Source organism: Herpailurus yagouaroundi, unplaced genomic scaffold (assembly GCF_014898765.1).
Source record: "Herpailurus yagouaroundi ecotype Mexico unplaced genomic scaffold, PumYag 184, whole genome shotgun sequence".
Lineage (NCBI taxonomy): Eukaryota > Metazoa > Chordata > Mammalia > Carnivora > Felidae > Herpailurus > Herpailurus yagouaroundi.
The window spans coordinates 28,778,116-28,794,057 of NW_024412415.1; the positions used below are offsets into that span (position 1 = coordinate 28,778,116).

At 38.1% G+C, this 15,942-nt stretch overlaps 1 protein-coding gene and 1 long non-coding RNA gene across 4 annotated transcripts in view; one reads left to right on the forward strand and one right to left on the reverse strand.

The window, feature by feature from the left end:
• Positions 1-15,942, forward strand: part of USP3 (ubiquitin specific peptidase 3) — a 73,373-nt gene that overhangs the window by 21,215 nt on the left and 36,216 nt on the right. For both annotated transcript variants that reach the window (XM_040492915.1, XM_040492916.1), the window contains 5 exons: positions 1,125-1,208; positions 3,080-3,161; positions 4,385-4,467; positions 6,747-6,860; positions 9,564-9,677. In XM_040492915.1, coding sequence (XP_040348849.1) covers positions 1,125-1,208; positions 3,080-3,161; positions 4,385-4,467; positions 6,747-6,860; positions 9,564-9,677 — 477 coding nt within the window. The remainder of the gene's footprint in view (positions 1-1,124; positions 1,209-3,079; positions 3,162-4,384; positions 4,468-6,746; positions 6,861-9,563; positions 9,678-15,942) is intronic.
• Positions 12,666-15,942, reverse strand: part of LOC121041813 (uncharacterized) — a 50,016-nt gene continuing 46,739 nt past the window's right edge. For both annotated transcript variants that reach the window (XR_005795856.1, XR_005795855.1), the window contains one exon: positions 12,666-12,778. This is a non-coding gene — a long non-coding RNA (uncharacterized LOC121041813). The remainder of the gene's footprint in view (positions 12,779-15,942) is intronic.

The following is a 15,942-nucleotide window of genomic DNA, read 5'->3' on the forward strand; positions in this document are numbered from 1 at the left end:
GACTTGCTAAAAACACACAAAATATGTTTTGTTTCTTAATTTTTAACAGTGTTGATTTTTTTTTTTGAGAGAGAAAGTGCATGTGGGGGAGGGGCAGAAGAGAGGGAAGGAGAAAATCCCAAGCAGGTTCCATACTCAGTGTGGAGCCCAACGCGGGGCTCGAACTCATGACTATGAGATCATGACCTGAGCTGAAATAGAGAGTTGGATGTTCAACTAGTTAAGCCATCCAGGTGCCCCTCACAGTATCAGTTTGTTTTTTTTTTTTTTTTTAATTTTTTTTTTTCAACGTTTATTTATTTTGGGGACAGAGAGAGACAGAGCATGAACGGGGGAGGGGCAGAGAGAGAGGGAGACACAGAATCGGAAACAGGCTCCAGGCTCCGAGCCATCAGCCCAGAGTCTGACGCGGGGCTCGAACTCACGGACCGCGAGATCGTGACCTGGCTGAAGTCGGACGCTTAACCGACTGCGCCACCCAGGCGCCCCCACAGTATCAGTTTTAAAGAACACCTTAACATCTTTCTTCAAAGCAGTTATCAGTTTCCTAAAAGGTGTAGCTGCTGTTTATTTTTGTTTTCTAGCACCTCAGAATGAAGATTCTTCTCAACCATCTGAATTCAGTTTATTTTAGTTAAATTGTTTTAAATATATATCTTTTAGTTTAGTTTTTTTGTTTTTAATTTATCCCTACCTTTTCCCTATTCTTCACTTAAATCTTTCCTCCCTGCAAATTCCCATTATTTTGAGTTGGGAAATATCACCTGAAAGCTTTAGGCTTGAGGCTATGTGAATCGACTTGGTGCTTTTTATTTTCTGTGTATTATGCACCACTAAAAAGAATGTAACACCTGTAGCAGCTTATTTTGTTTTTGAAGGAGAAATTGAAGAGCTTTTGAGTAAAAATGTGAAAAGAAGCTAGTGATCATTGCCTGCATGGCTTTTTTTAAAAGGCTTTTAAAAAACATTCCATTGTGGATTCCAAGTTCTCTTTAAACTTACCACTGACAGTAACTGCCTGCAGAGCCATGTGATCATCTTGGCAGCAGCCAGGCCTTTTAGTGATTTCATTACTGTGGTTTCCTCAAGCTCTTTACACACATTGATTAATATTTTTCTTGCAGTTATCGCTGTGATGATTTTGTGGTTAATGACACCAAGCTGGGACTGGTACAGAAAGTCAGAGAACACTTACAGAACTTGGAAAAGTAAGTAATAGGCTTTGGGAAAGGAAGGGAGATAGAATGGGGTTGAGGGGTTGTTTAGAATTTTTGACTGGGATTTTTCTTAATGAGTTCCATAACTTCCATCATGTTTTTAGTGTGATTGAAATGTTAGTGAAGTAAACTTTGGGTTTACTTTGGATATCTGAAACTGTGCCCATAGTTAATGGTCATAACTGAGCATTTATTTCATTTAATATTTATCATAAGTTATAGCCAAGAGTCCATGAGCCTTTTTTTTAAGTTATTACCCATCAGTGTATGTCCACACATATATACATATATACATACACACAATGGAGTATTACTCGGCAGTCAAAAAGAATGAAATCTTGCCATTTGCAACTACGTGGATGGAACTGGAGGGTATTATGCTAAGCAAAATTAGTCAGAGAAAGGCAAATATCATATGACTTCACTCATATGAGGACTTTAAGACACAGAACAGTTGAACATAAGGGAAGGGAAGCAAAAATAATATAAAAACAGGGAGGGGGACAAAACAGAAGAGACTCATAAATGTGGAGAACAAACAGGGTTACTGGAGGGATTGTGGGAGGGAGGATGGGCTAAATGGGTAAGGGGCATCAAGGAATCTACTCCTGAAATCATTGTTGCACTGTATGCTAACTAATTTGGATGTAAATTTTAAAAAATAAAATTAAAAAAAAAGTTATTACCCATCAATTTATAAGCTACTCAATTTATTTGCAAGGGGAATTTTGGAGGTGTAAGGAAAGGACATAAAATGATAGAAAATCATTATAGAGTTACCTTTGATATTCGAAAATCCTTGTCAAATGTTTTATGAGGTCTTCTTAGAAGCACTAAAATTTATGCATTATTTTTAAGGGAAATTAGGTTTGTTATATTATTGTCCCTTTGCACCTGTATGATAGCACAAGATCTTATTTTCTTCTTTTCCTCTTTTTTTTTTAATTTTTTTTAATGTTTATTTATTTTTGAGAGACAAAGAGAGGGACAGAGCACGAGCAGGTGAAGGACAGAGAGAGAGGGAGACACAGAATACGAAGCAAGCTCCAGGCTCTGAACTGTCAGCACAGAGCCTGATGCGGGGCTCAAACTCACGGACAGCGAGACCATGACCTGAGCCGAAGTCGGATGCTCAACCAGCTGAGCCACCCAGGCGCCTCTCTTCTTTTCCTCTTTTGTGAGGGGCTGTGTCACTTGAAATTACAGTAACTTGTGAAATGCTTTGCCATCATAAAGAAATTACAGTACTTATGTGAATAGAATTTTTTAGCTCTAGCAAGATAGGTTGTTATTCAGATAAAACTCCCTGAATCCAAAATTGAAGCACTAAACAGAAATCTAAACAGTGATGGCTTTGAAGCTGTACGAATAGAAATGGCTCTGGAATGGCTGCTGATACTAGTGAAATTTGTACAAATCACCCCTAGTCATCAGGTACCATTTATTTTATTTTGGCAGTTGATATTAAAAGCTGTTGTATGAACATACCAAAACTAGGTGTCCCTTAGGAAACTTAAATGTAAAGGCAATACAATATTTTTAAATCATATAATGAGAGAAAATAGCCTGAGGTCTTTGAGTAAAACATGGTATAGTTTTCATTAACTGAAGTCTTTATGCATGTCTTACTGACTAAATAGATTATAAAGCTGATAAGGGAAGAATTGATTTCTTTAAAATCTCAACTAGTGAAAATACTTAGAGTTTAAGTACTCTTTGGCCTCTCTCATTTCAAGGGCTTCCTCCCTTCTTGTAATCTGAATAGAGGAACAGAAGCCCTGTCTAGGATTAGAGGCAGAAGTACAGGCTGTGTAGTATGGGTGCGTCAATGTCTTTTTTACTATCTGTTTTTGTTTTAATAGCTCCGCTTTCACGGCTGACAGGCATAGGAAAAGAAAACTTTTGGAAAATTCATCACTAAACACCAAGTTATTAAAAGTAAATGTAAGTAATTAAAATTTATGCAAATGTAGGAATTGGTTTAGACCTAGTCGCTGTTTTTGTTACATCTCTAACACTAATGTTGGTCCTTATGAACTTTCATAAATGTATGCCTTGGATTTGGAATATTTTGCGAAATGTTTGCCACTTGTACTAATGATTCTTGATGTGACTGAATACCCCAGTGAGTCCATCTGTCAGTGCCTTCCTTCCATCAGGATTACTACTGTGTTCCTCTCCCTTAGCAAGTGTTCATTCTGAAAGCCTAGTCATGTATCTTATTACTCTGTTCCTGAAGATCCCAAAGTTCTTTGCTTCCTTCTGTTAAAGGTCCTAAGTGCAAATTCTATGGGTCTGAGGTTTTGGTAAGTTTTGTTTCTTAGGACTTCATTAATAAAAGTCTATCATGAAAGAATATGCTTCCTCATTTTGGTAACCATCTGTTACCAGATGTATGAGCCATGAATAAATTAAAAAAATTTAACGGTCGCTAAATACTTATAAATACATCAGTAATTTTGCCCTACACCTGCCTCTCTGCTGTCATGCTAGTTCTGTTTAGACATGCACTTAATTGAAGTGTTATGATTTTGTGTGATAAAGAGCTTAAAGTGTTCCCTGGCCATTGAGTTATGGGCAGAGAGGTTTTGTGTTGGATTGGTAGATTCACTTCTAAGGTGTAATATTTAGATGTCATGGTGCATTTGTAGAGTTAATCAGAAAACAAAGCCTTGGTCTTTAAGGGAAATTCAGGTAGCGTTTTAAAGACTGATATCCTGTTGCTAGGAATACATGTATTGGTCTTTTATGCATGGCTTAGAGTTAAAAGTTTGGGGACAGATTTATTTGAGGTGTATATGTTTATATTTTTCAATTTGTAGTAGTTTTAATAAAATCTTGTAAAAGCATTCAGTCTTAAAACTTTATTTCATTTAAGGATCTTCCTGGTTTTTATATCGTGTACTCCATGGTATTTATTAATGCTGATTTCCATATAAGCTTCCACGGGGTACTTCCATTGAGAACAATCCCAGGATCAAAAGTAGGCTTTTAAAAATATCTGGATACTTAGAGAGTAGAACGAGAGTTTGAAATATTCATTGGACAAAAAAGGACCAATTCCAAATTGGTTTGATGCTAGAGTTTCAAATATAGGCCTTTGCTTTGATGTCTGACACAGCCTTCTCTTGGTATTGCTGATGGGCTTTTCTTATCCCATTTTACAGGGAAGCACCACTGGCATTTGTGCCACAGGCCTTCGGAATTTGGGGAACACATGTTTCATGAATGCCATCCTTCAGTCACTCAGGTAATGTTCAGATCAGAGTTAGTTTCTAGCAAAACGGTTAGGAGCAAAGGCTCAGGCTTCAGATTTTATCTCTGCCACTAACTCTAGTCATGTGGCATGTTATCTCATTTCCCTGTGCCTTAGTTGCCTCATCAGTAAAATTGAGGTTAATAGTTCTGCCTCATAGGATGGTTGGGAAGATTAAATAATATAATTTATATAAAGTGTTTAGAACAGTGTCTAGCAGTAAGTAACTGTTAGTTGTCATTATTTATATCCTGTTGCTTCTTGAATGAACTAGAGCAGAGGTCAGAAAACTTTCTCAGTAAATGGCCAGATAGTAAATACTTTAGTCTTTGCATCCCACACACAGTGTCTCATATCTTCTTCTCTTCCCCCTCTCTTCTACCCCAACCCTTTATAAACATCTCTTTAAAAACGTAAAAGCTTGGTGGGGAGCCTGGATGGTTCAGTCTGTTAACCATCAGACTTCAGCTGAAGTCATGATCTCACAGTTCATGAGTTCAAGCCCTGCATCAGGCTCTATGCTGATGGCTCAGAGCCTGGAGCCTGCTTCAGATTTGTGTCTCCCTCTCTCTCTGCTCCTCCCCGCCATTTCCTCCTTTCCTCCCTGGCTGCCTCCTTTTCCCTCCCTCCCTCCCTCCCTCCCTCTCTCTCTCTCTCTCTCTCTCTCTCTCAAAAATAAATAAACATTAAAGAAAATTTTTTTAAATGTAAAAGATCAGTGGCCCAGGATCAGATTTGGCCTGTGGGCTGTAGTATGCAGACCCCAGGATTATAGGGAACCTTGTTCAGAGTTGAATCTGATTATAGTTGAGTCTTTTTTTTTTTTTTTTTTTTTTTAGAGAGAGTGCATGAGCAGGAGAGAGGGGCAGAGGGAAAGAGACAGAATCCTAAGCTCAATCCCATGACCCTGGGATCATGACCCGAACTAAAATCAAGAGTTGGAGGCTCAACCAGCTGAGCCACCTAGGGGAGTCTTATGCTATTTATTTATTTAATTATTTATTTAACTTTTTTTTTTTTTTTTACATTTATTCATTTTTTGAGAGACAGTGTGAGCGGAGGAGGGGCAGAGAGAGAGAGAGAGAGAGAGAGAGAGAGAGAGAGAGAGAGAAAGAATCGGTACCAGGCTCCAGGCTCTGAGCTTGTTAGCACAGAGTTGGACGTGGGGCTTGAACTCACCAGCTGCGTGATCATGATCTGAGCTGAAGTTGGACGCTTAACCAACTGAGCCACCCAGATGCCCCTATTTATTTATTTTTGAGAGAAAAGGAGACCGAGCACGAGCGGGGGAGGGCAGAGAGAGAAGGAGACAGAGAATCTGAAACAGGCTCTGAGCTGTCAGCACAGAGCCCAACGCAGGGCTTGAACTCACGGACCGCAAGATCATGCCCTGAGCCAAAGTCAGATGCCTAACCGACTGAGCCATCCAGGTACCCTGCCCCCTGATTAGTTGAGTCTTAAATATGATCATAAGATCAGATGTTTAGAAGATCTTTAAAATGTAAGATAAGTAGTAAAAATAAAATACCCAACAAGGTTGACCTCAGTTATATAGAAGAAATTATTTTGAAAGCCATATACTTGTAGATTTTAATGCGCCATCAAAGGCCAGAATAAATTCTCGTCCTAAGGCCACCTTGCTAATAAGGAACAGAAATCATACTTGGTCCCACCTTAAAGATACTATCTCTTGACTTATCTAGTTTTTTTCAAACAAGAAACTCAAATCACTGCAGAATTCTCCTTATTACTCTGTACTGTATATCTAAACAATATGGTTGGTTTCATGGTTTGTTTTTATTTGAGGAAATTATTGAATACCTGGAAACAGGCACCCCCCCCCAAAAAAAATGGTGACAACCTTTGGGGGAGGGGAATTGAGGATATAATGAAACATTTTTTAAAGTTTTATTTATATGAGTAATGTCTGCACCCAATGTGGGCTTGAACTCACAGCCCTGAGATTAAGAGTCACATGCTGTTCCAACTGAGCCAGCCAGGCACCCCAGAAGTGAGGAATTTTTTTTTTAAAGAGATTTTGCTTTAAGCTCTTTGTTCATTTCTACAAAGTCATCTGTTAATACTGTTTTCTTAGAGTAAATGAAGAAACTTAATGAGGAAACTCAAAGCAATTTCTTGAGAAAGTGAAATCACATTTTCAAAATTCACATGTGGGTTTTATATAACTTTCTTTACAGTCCTAGTAAATTCTTTTTTTTCTTTTCTTTTTTTTTTTTTTTTTAAATAATTTTCTTCCCTTCCTTTTAAAATAGTAACATTGAGCAGTTTTGCTGTTATTTCAAAGAACTGCCCGCTGTGGAGTTAAGGAATGGGAAAACAGCAGGAAGGCGAACATACCACACCAGGAGCCAAGGGGATAACAATGTGTGAGTTCTAAGAATATGTCCTTTCTGGCTTTGAGCTACAAAACAAGTGACTCTTACTGGTGATTTCCATTTCATTATGTGAGTTAATAGGCACATACATTTTAAAACACTCTTCTAAAAATTGTGTTTAAGTATGTAGCTGGTAATCTTAATAATTGTTGGAATTCTTTTATTTCTGTTTACCTAATGGGAGGATAAATTTAGCTCTCTACTTATTAAGTCTTTGTGGATTTGAGCTCTCAAATTGACATTTATATATGAAACACAGTTCTAGGTTTAGACCAGCATGAATATCATTAGCCTTTGTGAGTTGATTTGTCTTATAATAGTAGATAAACCTCTTTTGGCTAATAAAATTAATTTGTAGTCCTCACATTAATTATGGGGCAATGCAATCAATTTTTAGTTGACACGGAGAAGGGAAAATTGACAAATGATTATTGAGAACCGATATGTATGCAAATTCAGTGCAGCTGTGCTCTATTTGGGGTTCAGATAATCTCTATTATCTATTATCAGTGGGCACATTTTTTCATATTTTAACATTACTGAAATAAGGCTATGTTTTATAATTGGTATATATTTTAACATAATATTCTTTCTGCCTGCGCATTCCTGCTCCCACACACCCCATCCCCACACATTCTGAAAAACCATTTTACGATCTGACATTATTCTGCTTAAGACGCTCAGGGAAATTACAATAGAACATGTTAGAATAGTGTACAGTTTGCATAGAGCCAAAATACCAGGGAACTTTAGAGCCAGGTATTGGAGTAGGGAGTAGTCATACCACTGTAAGTGATGTCTTAAGAGCTTACTTTGCTAACAGCATATAGAATGAACTGGAAAAATGCCTGCATTCGAGGAGACTTCACACTTTATAGTATTTGGGTTGGAGGGGATAGCAGTGAAATAAGGAGGAAAAAATACATTTTTAGAAAAATTAAGGGATGTATGAGTAGTACTTGATGCATTAGTGTCATTTAGGGTTTAGTTATAAATTGCAGAAATTATCTCTGGCCATCTTAGGCAGAACAAGAATTTATTAAAAGTCTGTTGGTAAGCTATTACTGGATGGGTGGAAAATCAGGTCTGGCATCTAGACATCCAGAACCATAGCCACAATCACCCCATGGAACTATCCCATAAGGATATTACTGTCCTCTAACACACTTCCCATTGTGACACCAGAGTTCCTGTTGCCAGCACTGCTGGAGTTGAGTGCTGGGTGAATGCTGCGGTTTCTGCTATTATTGCTGCCTCTGTACTCCAGGTGATGTTCTTTGTCATCAGAAGGAATTTGCCACTGCCCCAGCTTCTTCGCCTCACTAACTTCTGCTTCAAATAGGCAGGACCCAGGCCATGTACCTGAGTGCTGGCTGCAAGGTGGTTTGAGAAAGCAAGTATCTGGGCTTTCCAACTTCCATAGTGGGAAGCAGGCTCTGACTCTTACCCAGACTCTTAACGTGGGGAATTCCTCAAATACAGGAAGAAGGTTCAGGTACTAGGAAGCAAAAAATATGATTTGTGAGCACACTACTGGATGACAAAGGTTGAGCTATTAGTGAGATTCTCTGAGAAACCAGTCAGGTATCTGTGAGGATGGTAGGTGTATTGACAGACACAGGTATTGAAGTTGTTTGGTGATGTTTCAGTTTAACTGGTTATTGGAAGTGTTTCATTCTAGCTACCTGCATAGGAAAACAAAATTAATAGTGACTTAAACAACCGTTATTTATTTTCTCGTGTAAAAGTTAGAGATTATCCCTCTAGGGCTGTTTGACACCATCATCATGCTCCTTCTAGCTTTCTGTTCCACCAACCCTAGGGTAGGGCTGTCATCCACATTGTTCAGAGTGGTGCTGGACCGCCACCATTTTGTCCTTCCAGCTAGAAGGAAGAAGGAAGGGATTAATGACGACTACTCTTTCTCTTTAAGGAAATTTCTCAGAAGTTGAACACACTCAAAGTTTTTTATTCCAGGAGTTCTTACACCAAGCAAAAAATGGAAGTTCTGTTCCTATGAGAGAAGACAATGGTTATTGGGCGGTAGTAGGGAGAGTATAGAGAGCAGCTTTAGTGTACATTGGGTTTGAAGTGACAAAGGACATTCAGAAGAAAATTCCCCTTGGAAACTGGAAAAACCTGACTGAAATGTGGTCATGAGAGAATCTGGCTTTTAGATTTGGATTTGGGAGTCATGGTGTAGAGCTGAGTGTTGAAGCTTTGTGGTCAGATGAATGGTCTCAGACAGAAATGAGCCGATTCTCACACACTGAGGTCTGGGAAGTGCTCCTTGTAAGTGGTAAGAAGGAAAACTACAGGAAATGGAGAAAGAGATTCTGTTACTTAAAAAGTTTTCTAAAAATGGACATTTTGAAGTAATTTGTAACTTCTCTATTGCTTTATTGTACAAGTATGCCATTACTCTGGCACACTCAATGTTCGTTGTGGGGTTAAAAAAACCTAGTTTTGTCTATAATTGCTGCTCTTTATGTGGGTTTTTGAGATGCTCTTACTTAACTGTCAGAATTAGGTTAGAAGAAACCAAACCCTTTTTATGTTTTCATTTTTTAAAATATATTTATTTTTTTAAATTTACATCCAAGTTAAGCATATATGTTTTCACTTTTATTATGAGTTGTAGCCAGTTGGACATTATGCATTGAAATAGTAGCCTCTCACTTTCTTCTTTTCCAGGTCTTTGGTCGAAGAGTTTAGAAAGACACTCTGTGCTTTATGGCAAGGTAGCCAGACTGCATTTAGCCCAGAGTCCTTATTTTATGTTGTTTGGAAGATCATGCCAAATTTTAGGTAAGTATTACTTAATGAAGCATATTTTAAAAATCAATATTAGTCTTCATACTATTCCTGGAACAATTTCCTATGAAGCGGTGGTATTCTAAATAATAAAGACTGGCTTTATTTTGTTTTGTTATTAAAATGAGAAGAACAAGAGTTGGATCATTTGACTAGACAAATGTGTATGTTTAAATAATATATAGACATTAAAATGACTTTAACAAAGGGTAGGGGCAGTGCCTGGGTGGCTAATTCCGTTAAAGTGTCTGACTCTTGGTTTTGGCTCAAGTCATGATCTCACGGTTCACGAGATCAAGCCCTGGGTCGGGCTCTGCACTAACATGACATTGACACCACAGAGCCTGCTTGGGATTCTCTTTCTCCCTCTCTCTCTCTGCCCCTCTCCTGCTGGTGCACACATGTTCTCATGCACTCTTTTTCTTTTTTAAATTTTTTTTCAATGTTTTTTATTTATTTTTGGGACAGAGAGAGACAGAGCATGAGCGGGGGAGGGACGGAGAGAGAGGGAGACACAGAATCGGAAACAGGCTCCAGGCTCTGAGCCATCAGCCCAGAGCCTGACGCGGGGCTCGAACTCACGGACCGCGAGATCGTGACCTGGCTGAAGTCGGACGCTTAACCGACTGCGCCACCCAGGCGCCCCATCTCATGCACTCTTTTTCACACACACACACACACACACACACAAACACAGGGAGTACGATATTTTGTTCTGAAAACAAAGCCCTTATAAATAACTTAGGTGCTCTAGGAAAACATACTGGACAAAATTTCCTTGATTCTTTCAAAAAAAATTTTTTTTTAATTTAAATTTTTGTTAACCAACTTACAGTGAAGTATTGGCTTTGGAGTAGAAGTCAGTGATTCATCACTTACATACAGGACTCAGTATTCCTCACAGCAGGTGCCCTCCTTAGTACCCATCACCCATCTAGCCTGTCTCCCACCCTCCTCCATCAACCCATAGTTTGTTCGCTATCATTAAGAGTCCTTTGTGGTTTGTTTCCCTCTCTTCTCTTACTGCCTCCCTCCCATATGTTCATCTGCTTTGTTTCTTAAATTCCAAATATGAGTGAAATCATATGGTATTTGTCTTTCTCTGATTAATTTATTTCACTTAGCATAACACATTCTTCATCCACATCATTGCAAATGGTAAGATTTCATTCTTTTTGGTGGCTGAATCCATTGTATATATTGTATACATATAATACATTGTGTGTGTGTGTATATATATATATAATATATATATTATAATATAATATATATATACCACATCTTCTTTTAAGAAAATTTTTTAAATGTTTATTTGTTTTTGAGAGAGAGAGAGAAAGAGAGAGCGAGAGTGCTCAAGTAGGGGACGGGCAGAGAGAGGGAGACACAGAATCCGAAGCAGGCTCCAGGCTCCAAGCTGACAGCACAGAGCCTGATGCGGGGCTCAGCTTTAGTAACCGTGAGATCATGACCTGAGCTGAAGTTGGACCCTTAACTAACTGAGCCACCCAGACACCCCATAGCACATCTTCTTTATCCATTCATCAGTCAGTGGACATTTGGGCTCTCTCCATAATTTGACTATTATTGATAATGCTGTGTAAACATTGGGGTGCATGTACCCCTTTGAATCTGTGTTTTTGTATCCTTTGAGTAAATACCTAATAATGCAATTACTGAATCACAAGGAAGTTCTATTTTTAGTTTCTTTTTTTTAATGTTATTTATTTAATTTTTTTATTTTTTTAAAATTTACATCCAAATTAGCATATAGTGCAACAATGATTTCAGGAATAGATTCCTCAGTGCCCCTTACCCATTTAGCCCCTCCCCCTTCCCACAACCCCTCCAGTAACTCTCAGTGTGTTCTCCATATTTATGAGTCTCTTCTGTTTTGCCCTCCTCCCTGTTTTTATATTATTTTTGTTTCCCTTCTCTTATGTTCATCTGTTTTGTCTCTTAAAGTCCTCATATGAGTAAAGTCATATGATTTTTGTCTGTCTCTGAGTAATTTCACTTAGCCTAATACCCTCCAGTTCCATCCACGTACTTGCAAATGGCAAGATTTCATTCTTTTTCATTGCCAAGTAATACTCCATTGTATGTATGTGTGTGTATATATATATATATACACCACATCTTCTTTATCCATTCATCTATCGATGGACATTTAGGCTCTTTCCATACTTCGGCTATTGTTGATAGTGCTGCTATAAACATGGTGGTTCATGTGTCCCTTCGAAAAAGCACATCTGTATCCTGTGGATAAATGCCTAGTAGTGCGATTGCTAGGTTGTAGGGTTCTGTTTTTAGTTTGTTGAGGAGCCTTCATACTGTTTTCTAGAATGGCTGCACCAGTTTGCATTCCCACTAACAGTGTAAGACTGTTCCCCTTTCTCTGCATCCTTGCTAGTAGCTTTTGTTTCTTGTGCTAATTTTAGCCATTCTGACAGGTGTGAGGTGGTATCTTATTGTGGTTTTGATTTATATTTCCCTGATGATGAGTGATGTTGAGCATCTTTTCATGTGTCTGTTAGTCATCTGGATGTCTTCTTTGGAAAAGCATTCGTATCTTCTTTACGTTTCTTAACTACGTTATTTGTTTTTTGGGTGTTGAGTTTGATAAGTTCATTATAGCTTTTAGATATTAGATACTTTCAAACTTTTATGAAGAATAATTACCATATACACCATCTTGTTATTTCAACTAAAAAAAAATTCAAATGCAACTGCAAAAATATGTGTCTTACATTTCACTGTTTGGGCTGGGTTCTAAAGGTGTTAGAAGACTAGTCAAGGCTAGTCCATCGGGATTCAGTTTTCGGAAGGTAACTGGGCCACATCCTAATGTGCCTGTGGAGTCACTGTGTTTTCCTTGCTGTCTCTGGCCTCACTTGAGAAGGGAAACAGCCTTGCTGTCAGAGGAATCTGCCTCTTCTCCTTGGTTAGTCATCTCTGTAGGGATTCAGGTAGTGGCAGATTTGAGGCACTGCAGGTGTTTGACAACAGTCTTTGCTACCTTCTGCTGATTTTATCCTCCTGAAGCGTGTCCGTGCTCTTGCTAGTCAGGATGTGGGCATCTAATGTATATTCCTCTCCTTTAAAAACAAACAAACAAAAAACACAACAGCCTGCTTTAGTAAAAGTTAGCTATTTTTCTTGCTCTATTGCCTAATAGTAGTTTAGATATATTAGTAATATAAAGAAATGTTTAAAAGGTAATAAACAGAACTGTCATTTGTTACCTTAACTTGAAAAGTCTAGCCTTGAGGATCTGAGGTGATGGACTGTTGTTCCCCCGGTCTTTGTTTTGAAGGAAATTTCTTTTATATATCATGCCACTTAAATCCCCTTCCAGAGGAAATAAATTTTGTAAGGATTTTAAAGTTTCTTTTGTTTTTTTTTAATTTTAAAAAATCTTTAATGTTTATTTTTTAAGAGAGCATAAGTGGGGGAGGGGGAGAGGGACGGGGGACAGAGGATCCGAAGCAGGCTCCACACTAATAGAAGTGAGACCAATGTGGGTCTCACAAACTGCGAGATCATGACCTGAGCTGAAGTCAGATGCTCAACCGACTGAGCCACCCAGGTGCCCCAGGATTTTAAAGTTTCTTGACTCTAAGTAGGAAAGGTGGAAATGACGGTTTCATTTACCACTAACCAAGTTTGGACTTAATATTAACATTTCTAACACAGTCTCCTAGTTAGACTCTTGGTAGGGACTTAGTCTTTGTGTTTTGTAAACTATATATTTATAAATACATACATATTTTTATATGTTTTTATATAGCTTATATGTTTTATAAACTATATAAAAATAGTTTCTATTTATTGAATGCTATGTGCCCAGTACTTTACGTCTTTTATGTCTGACTTTAATTAAAAAACCCAACAATAAAATTTGTCAAGGTAGGAAGGGTTAGCCCCATTTTAAAAAAGATAAAACTGAGAGGAGGTAAACTTGTTCAGTCTTAAGCATCTAGTAAGTGTAGGACCAGAATTAGAACCCAGGTCTTTGTGGAGTTGGTAAATGATAGATGTGTGAGCAGTAATTTGTCTACATGCCTGAATAAAGCTCACCAACTAACTTTATACTATTCTGCTTGGTCCCCATGGTGACTCAGGTCCTTTATTTTTCTTTCTTTCTTTTTTTTTTTTTTTAAACTTATTTATTTATTTTGGGAGAGAAAAAGAGCACGAGTAGGGGAGGGGCCAAAATCAAGGGTTGGATGCTTAACCGACTGAGCCACCCAGGTGCCCCTCAGGTCCTTTATTCTTAATCAGTTTAGAAACAGTATGAAACTTGTATTCAATAGAATTGTACTTTTCTTCTAAGTCTGCCCACATCTCTGCCCTTTGTATAAAGTTTCTGTAGCCTGTGAGCATGATTTTATTTTTAGCTGCTTAATTTTGCACATCCTGTTCCCTTACCGATGAAAGGAAAGGACTGTTGGAAAAGGTAACCAAGTTTCTGTTTATTTAAGGATGGACGGCACCCTAGATCTGAGAGGGGTGGCCCCATTCCCTAGAGAATAAATTGGATTATTTTCTTAAAAAAAAAAAAAAGTTGAGAAATGGAGTGACTCCTAATACACATGAACTCTTAGATTTCCTTACTGACTGATGAGAGTAGAATGACTGTGTGTTGTTCGCAGGGCTTTCATTTAGTTCTGCAGTAATTGAGATTGTTCCCCATTGTATTTTAATCAAAGAATAATTTTCTCTTGGTTAGATCTAGATCTTGAGATTATATCCAGGATAAAGCTTAAGTGTAAGGTTACTGTACAACACCCAGGTGTGAGGGAGGTGTGGGGCTTTCTTCTTAAAGCTGTTACTCCTTTTAGGTATGCAGGGTAAAGTTCCTATAGTGTGCCTATGTAGAAGTGTAGGGAGTCTTGAACCATGTTTTTGTTATATTTATGGTCCCCAAATAAATGTTTTAAAAATGTTATGAAGTGGGGCGCCTGGGTGGCTCAGTCTGTTAGGTGTCTGACTTCGGCTCAGGTCATGATCTCATGGTTCCTGAGTTTGAGCCCTGCATCAGGTTCTCTGCTGTCAGCACAGAGCCTGTTTCAGATCCTCTGTCCCCCTCTTCCCCTGCCCCTCCGTCACTTGTGTGTGCTCGCTCAAAAATAAATAATAAAACATTAAAAACAAATGTTAGGAAGCCCATTTTCCTGATTAAAACTTATGACAGTGTCTCGGGAATTTGATCCCTTGGAATGAAATAAAAACATGCATCTGGAAGTAGGAACAGCTTTCATTCATTAAATAAATGCAGAAAAAAATACACCGTAAATGTAATCAGCACCTTTGGGTATAGAAACCACCAAAGCTATTCTTTCTTTTTCCCTACTCAGACCAAAAGCCAGCAGGTAAACAATTGCCAAAGTTTGACCTTCTCAACATGCATATCTACTTACCACACTTCTTACTGCTACCTAGTATGTCCTGCTTTTCCTGTCCTTTTCCTTTTCATAAAAGTACCTTTAAGTTTATGTTTTTTAAATAGATAAAATACAAATGGCTCCAAATTTCCAAAGATGAAAAAAGGAATATACAATGAAAGTTTTTTCTTTTACTCTGTTTACCAGCCATTCATTTTGTTTTCTGGAAGCATTCATAGTTACTAGATTTTTTTGTATCCTTTTGGTGATACTCTGTGTATATACAAGTGTGGGGTGTGTGTGTATAATTTTTAACGAGTGGTAACAAAATTTTTTTCCTACTTTGAAGTGATTCATATTAGTATCAATAACTTTCTTTCTCTGTTCATTTTATGGCCACATAGTGTTCTACTTTATGGTCGTATCATAATTTATATACAGTCCCCTACCAGTGGTTATATAGACCATTTCTTTTGCGGTTGGAGACAGTGCTGCAGTGGATAGTCTCATACGTGTATGTGCAAGGTTCTAAGAGAGCAGTTGCTGGTTCAAGAGACAATTGCTGGGTCAAAAGATACTGGCTTTGGGGTGCTTGGCTGGCTCAGTTGGTAGAGCATGTGACTCTTGATTTGACTCTTGATCTCAGGCTTGTGAGTTTGAGCCCCACATTGGGCATAGAAATTACTTAAAAGAAAGATACTTGCTTTTAATTTCGATAGGCCTTTTTTTTTTTTTTTTAACTCCTTGCTTTCCTTAACATGATGTTTGTTGTCTCATTGCCTCTGTATCTTTGTTATGTTTGTCCTATGGGATTTGTTTTATGATGCCCAGTTTCTTCTTTAAGGTCAAGTTTAATGCTCTCCAGGAGAGCCTCT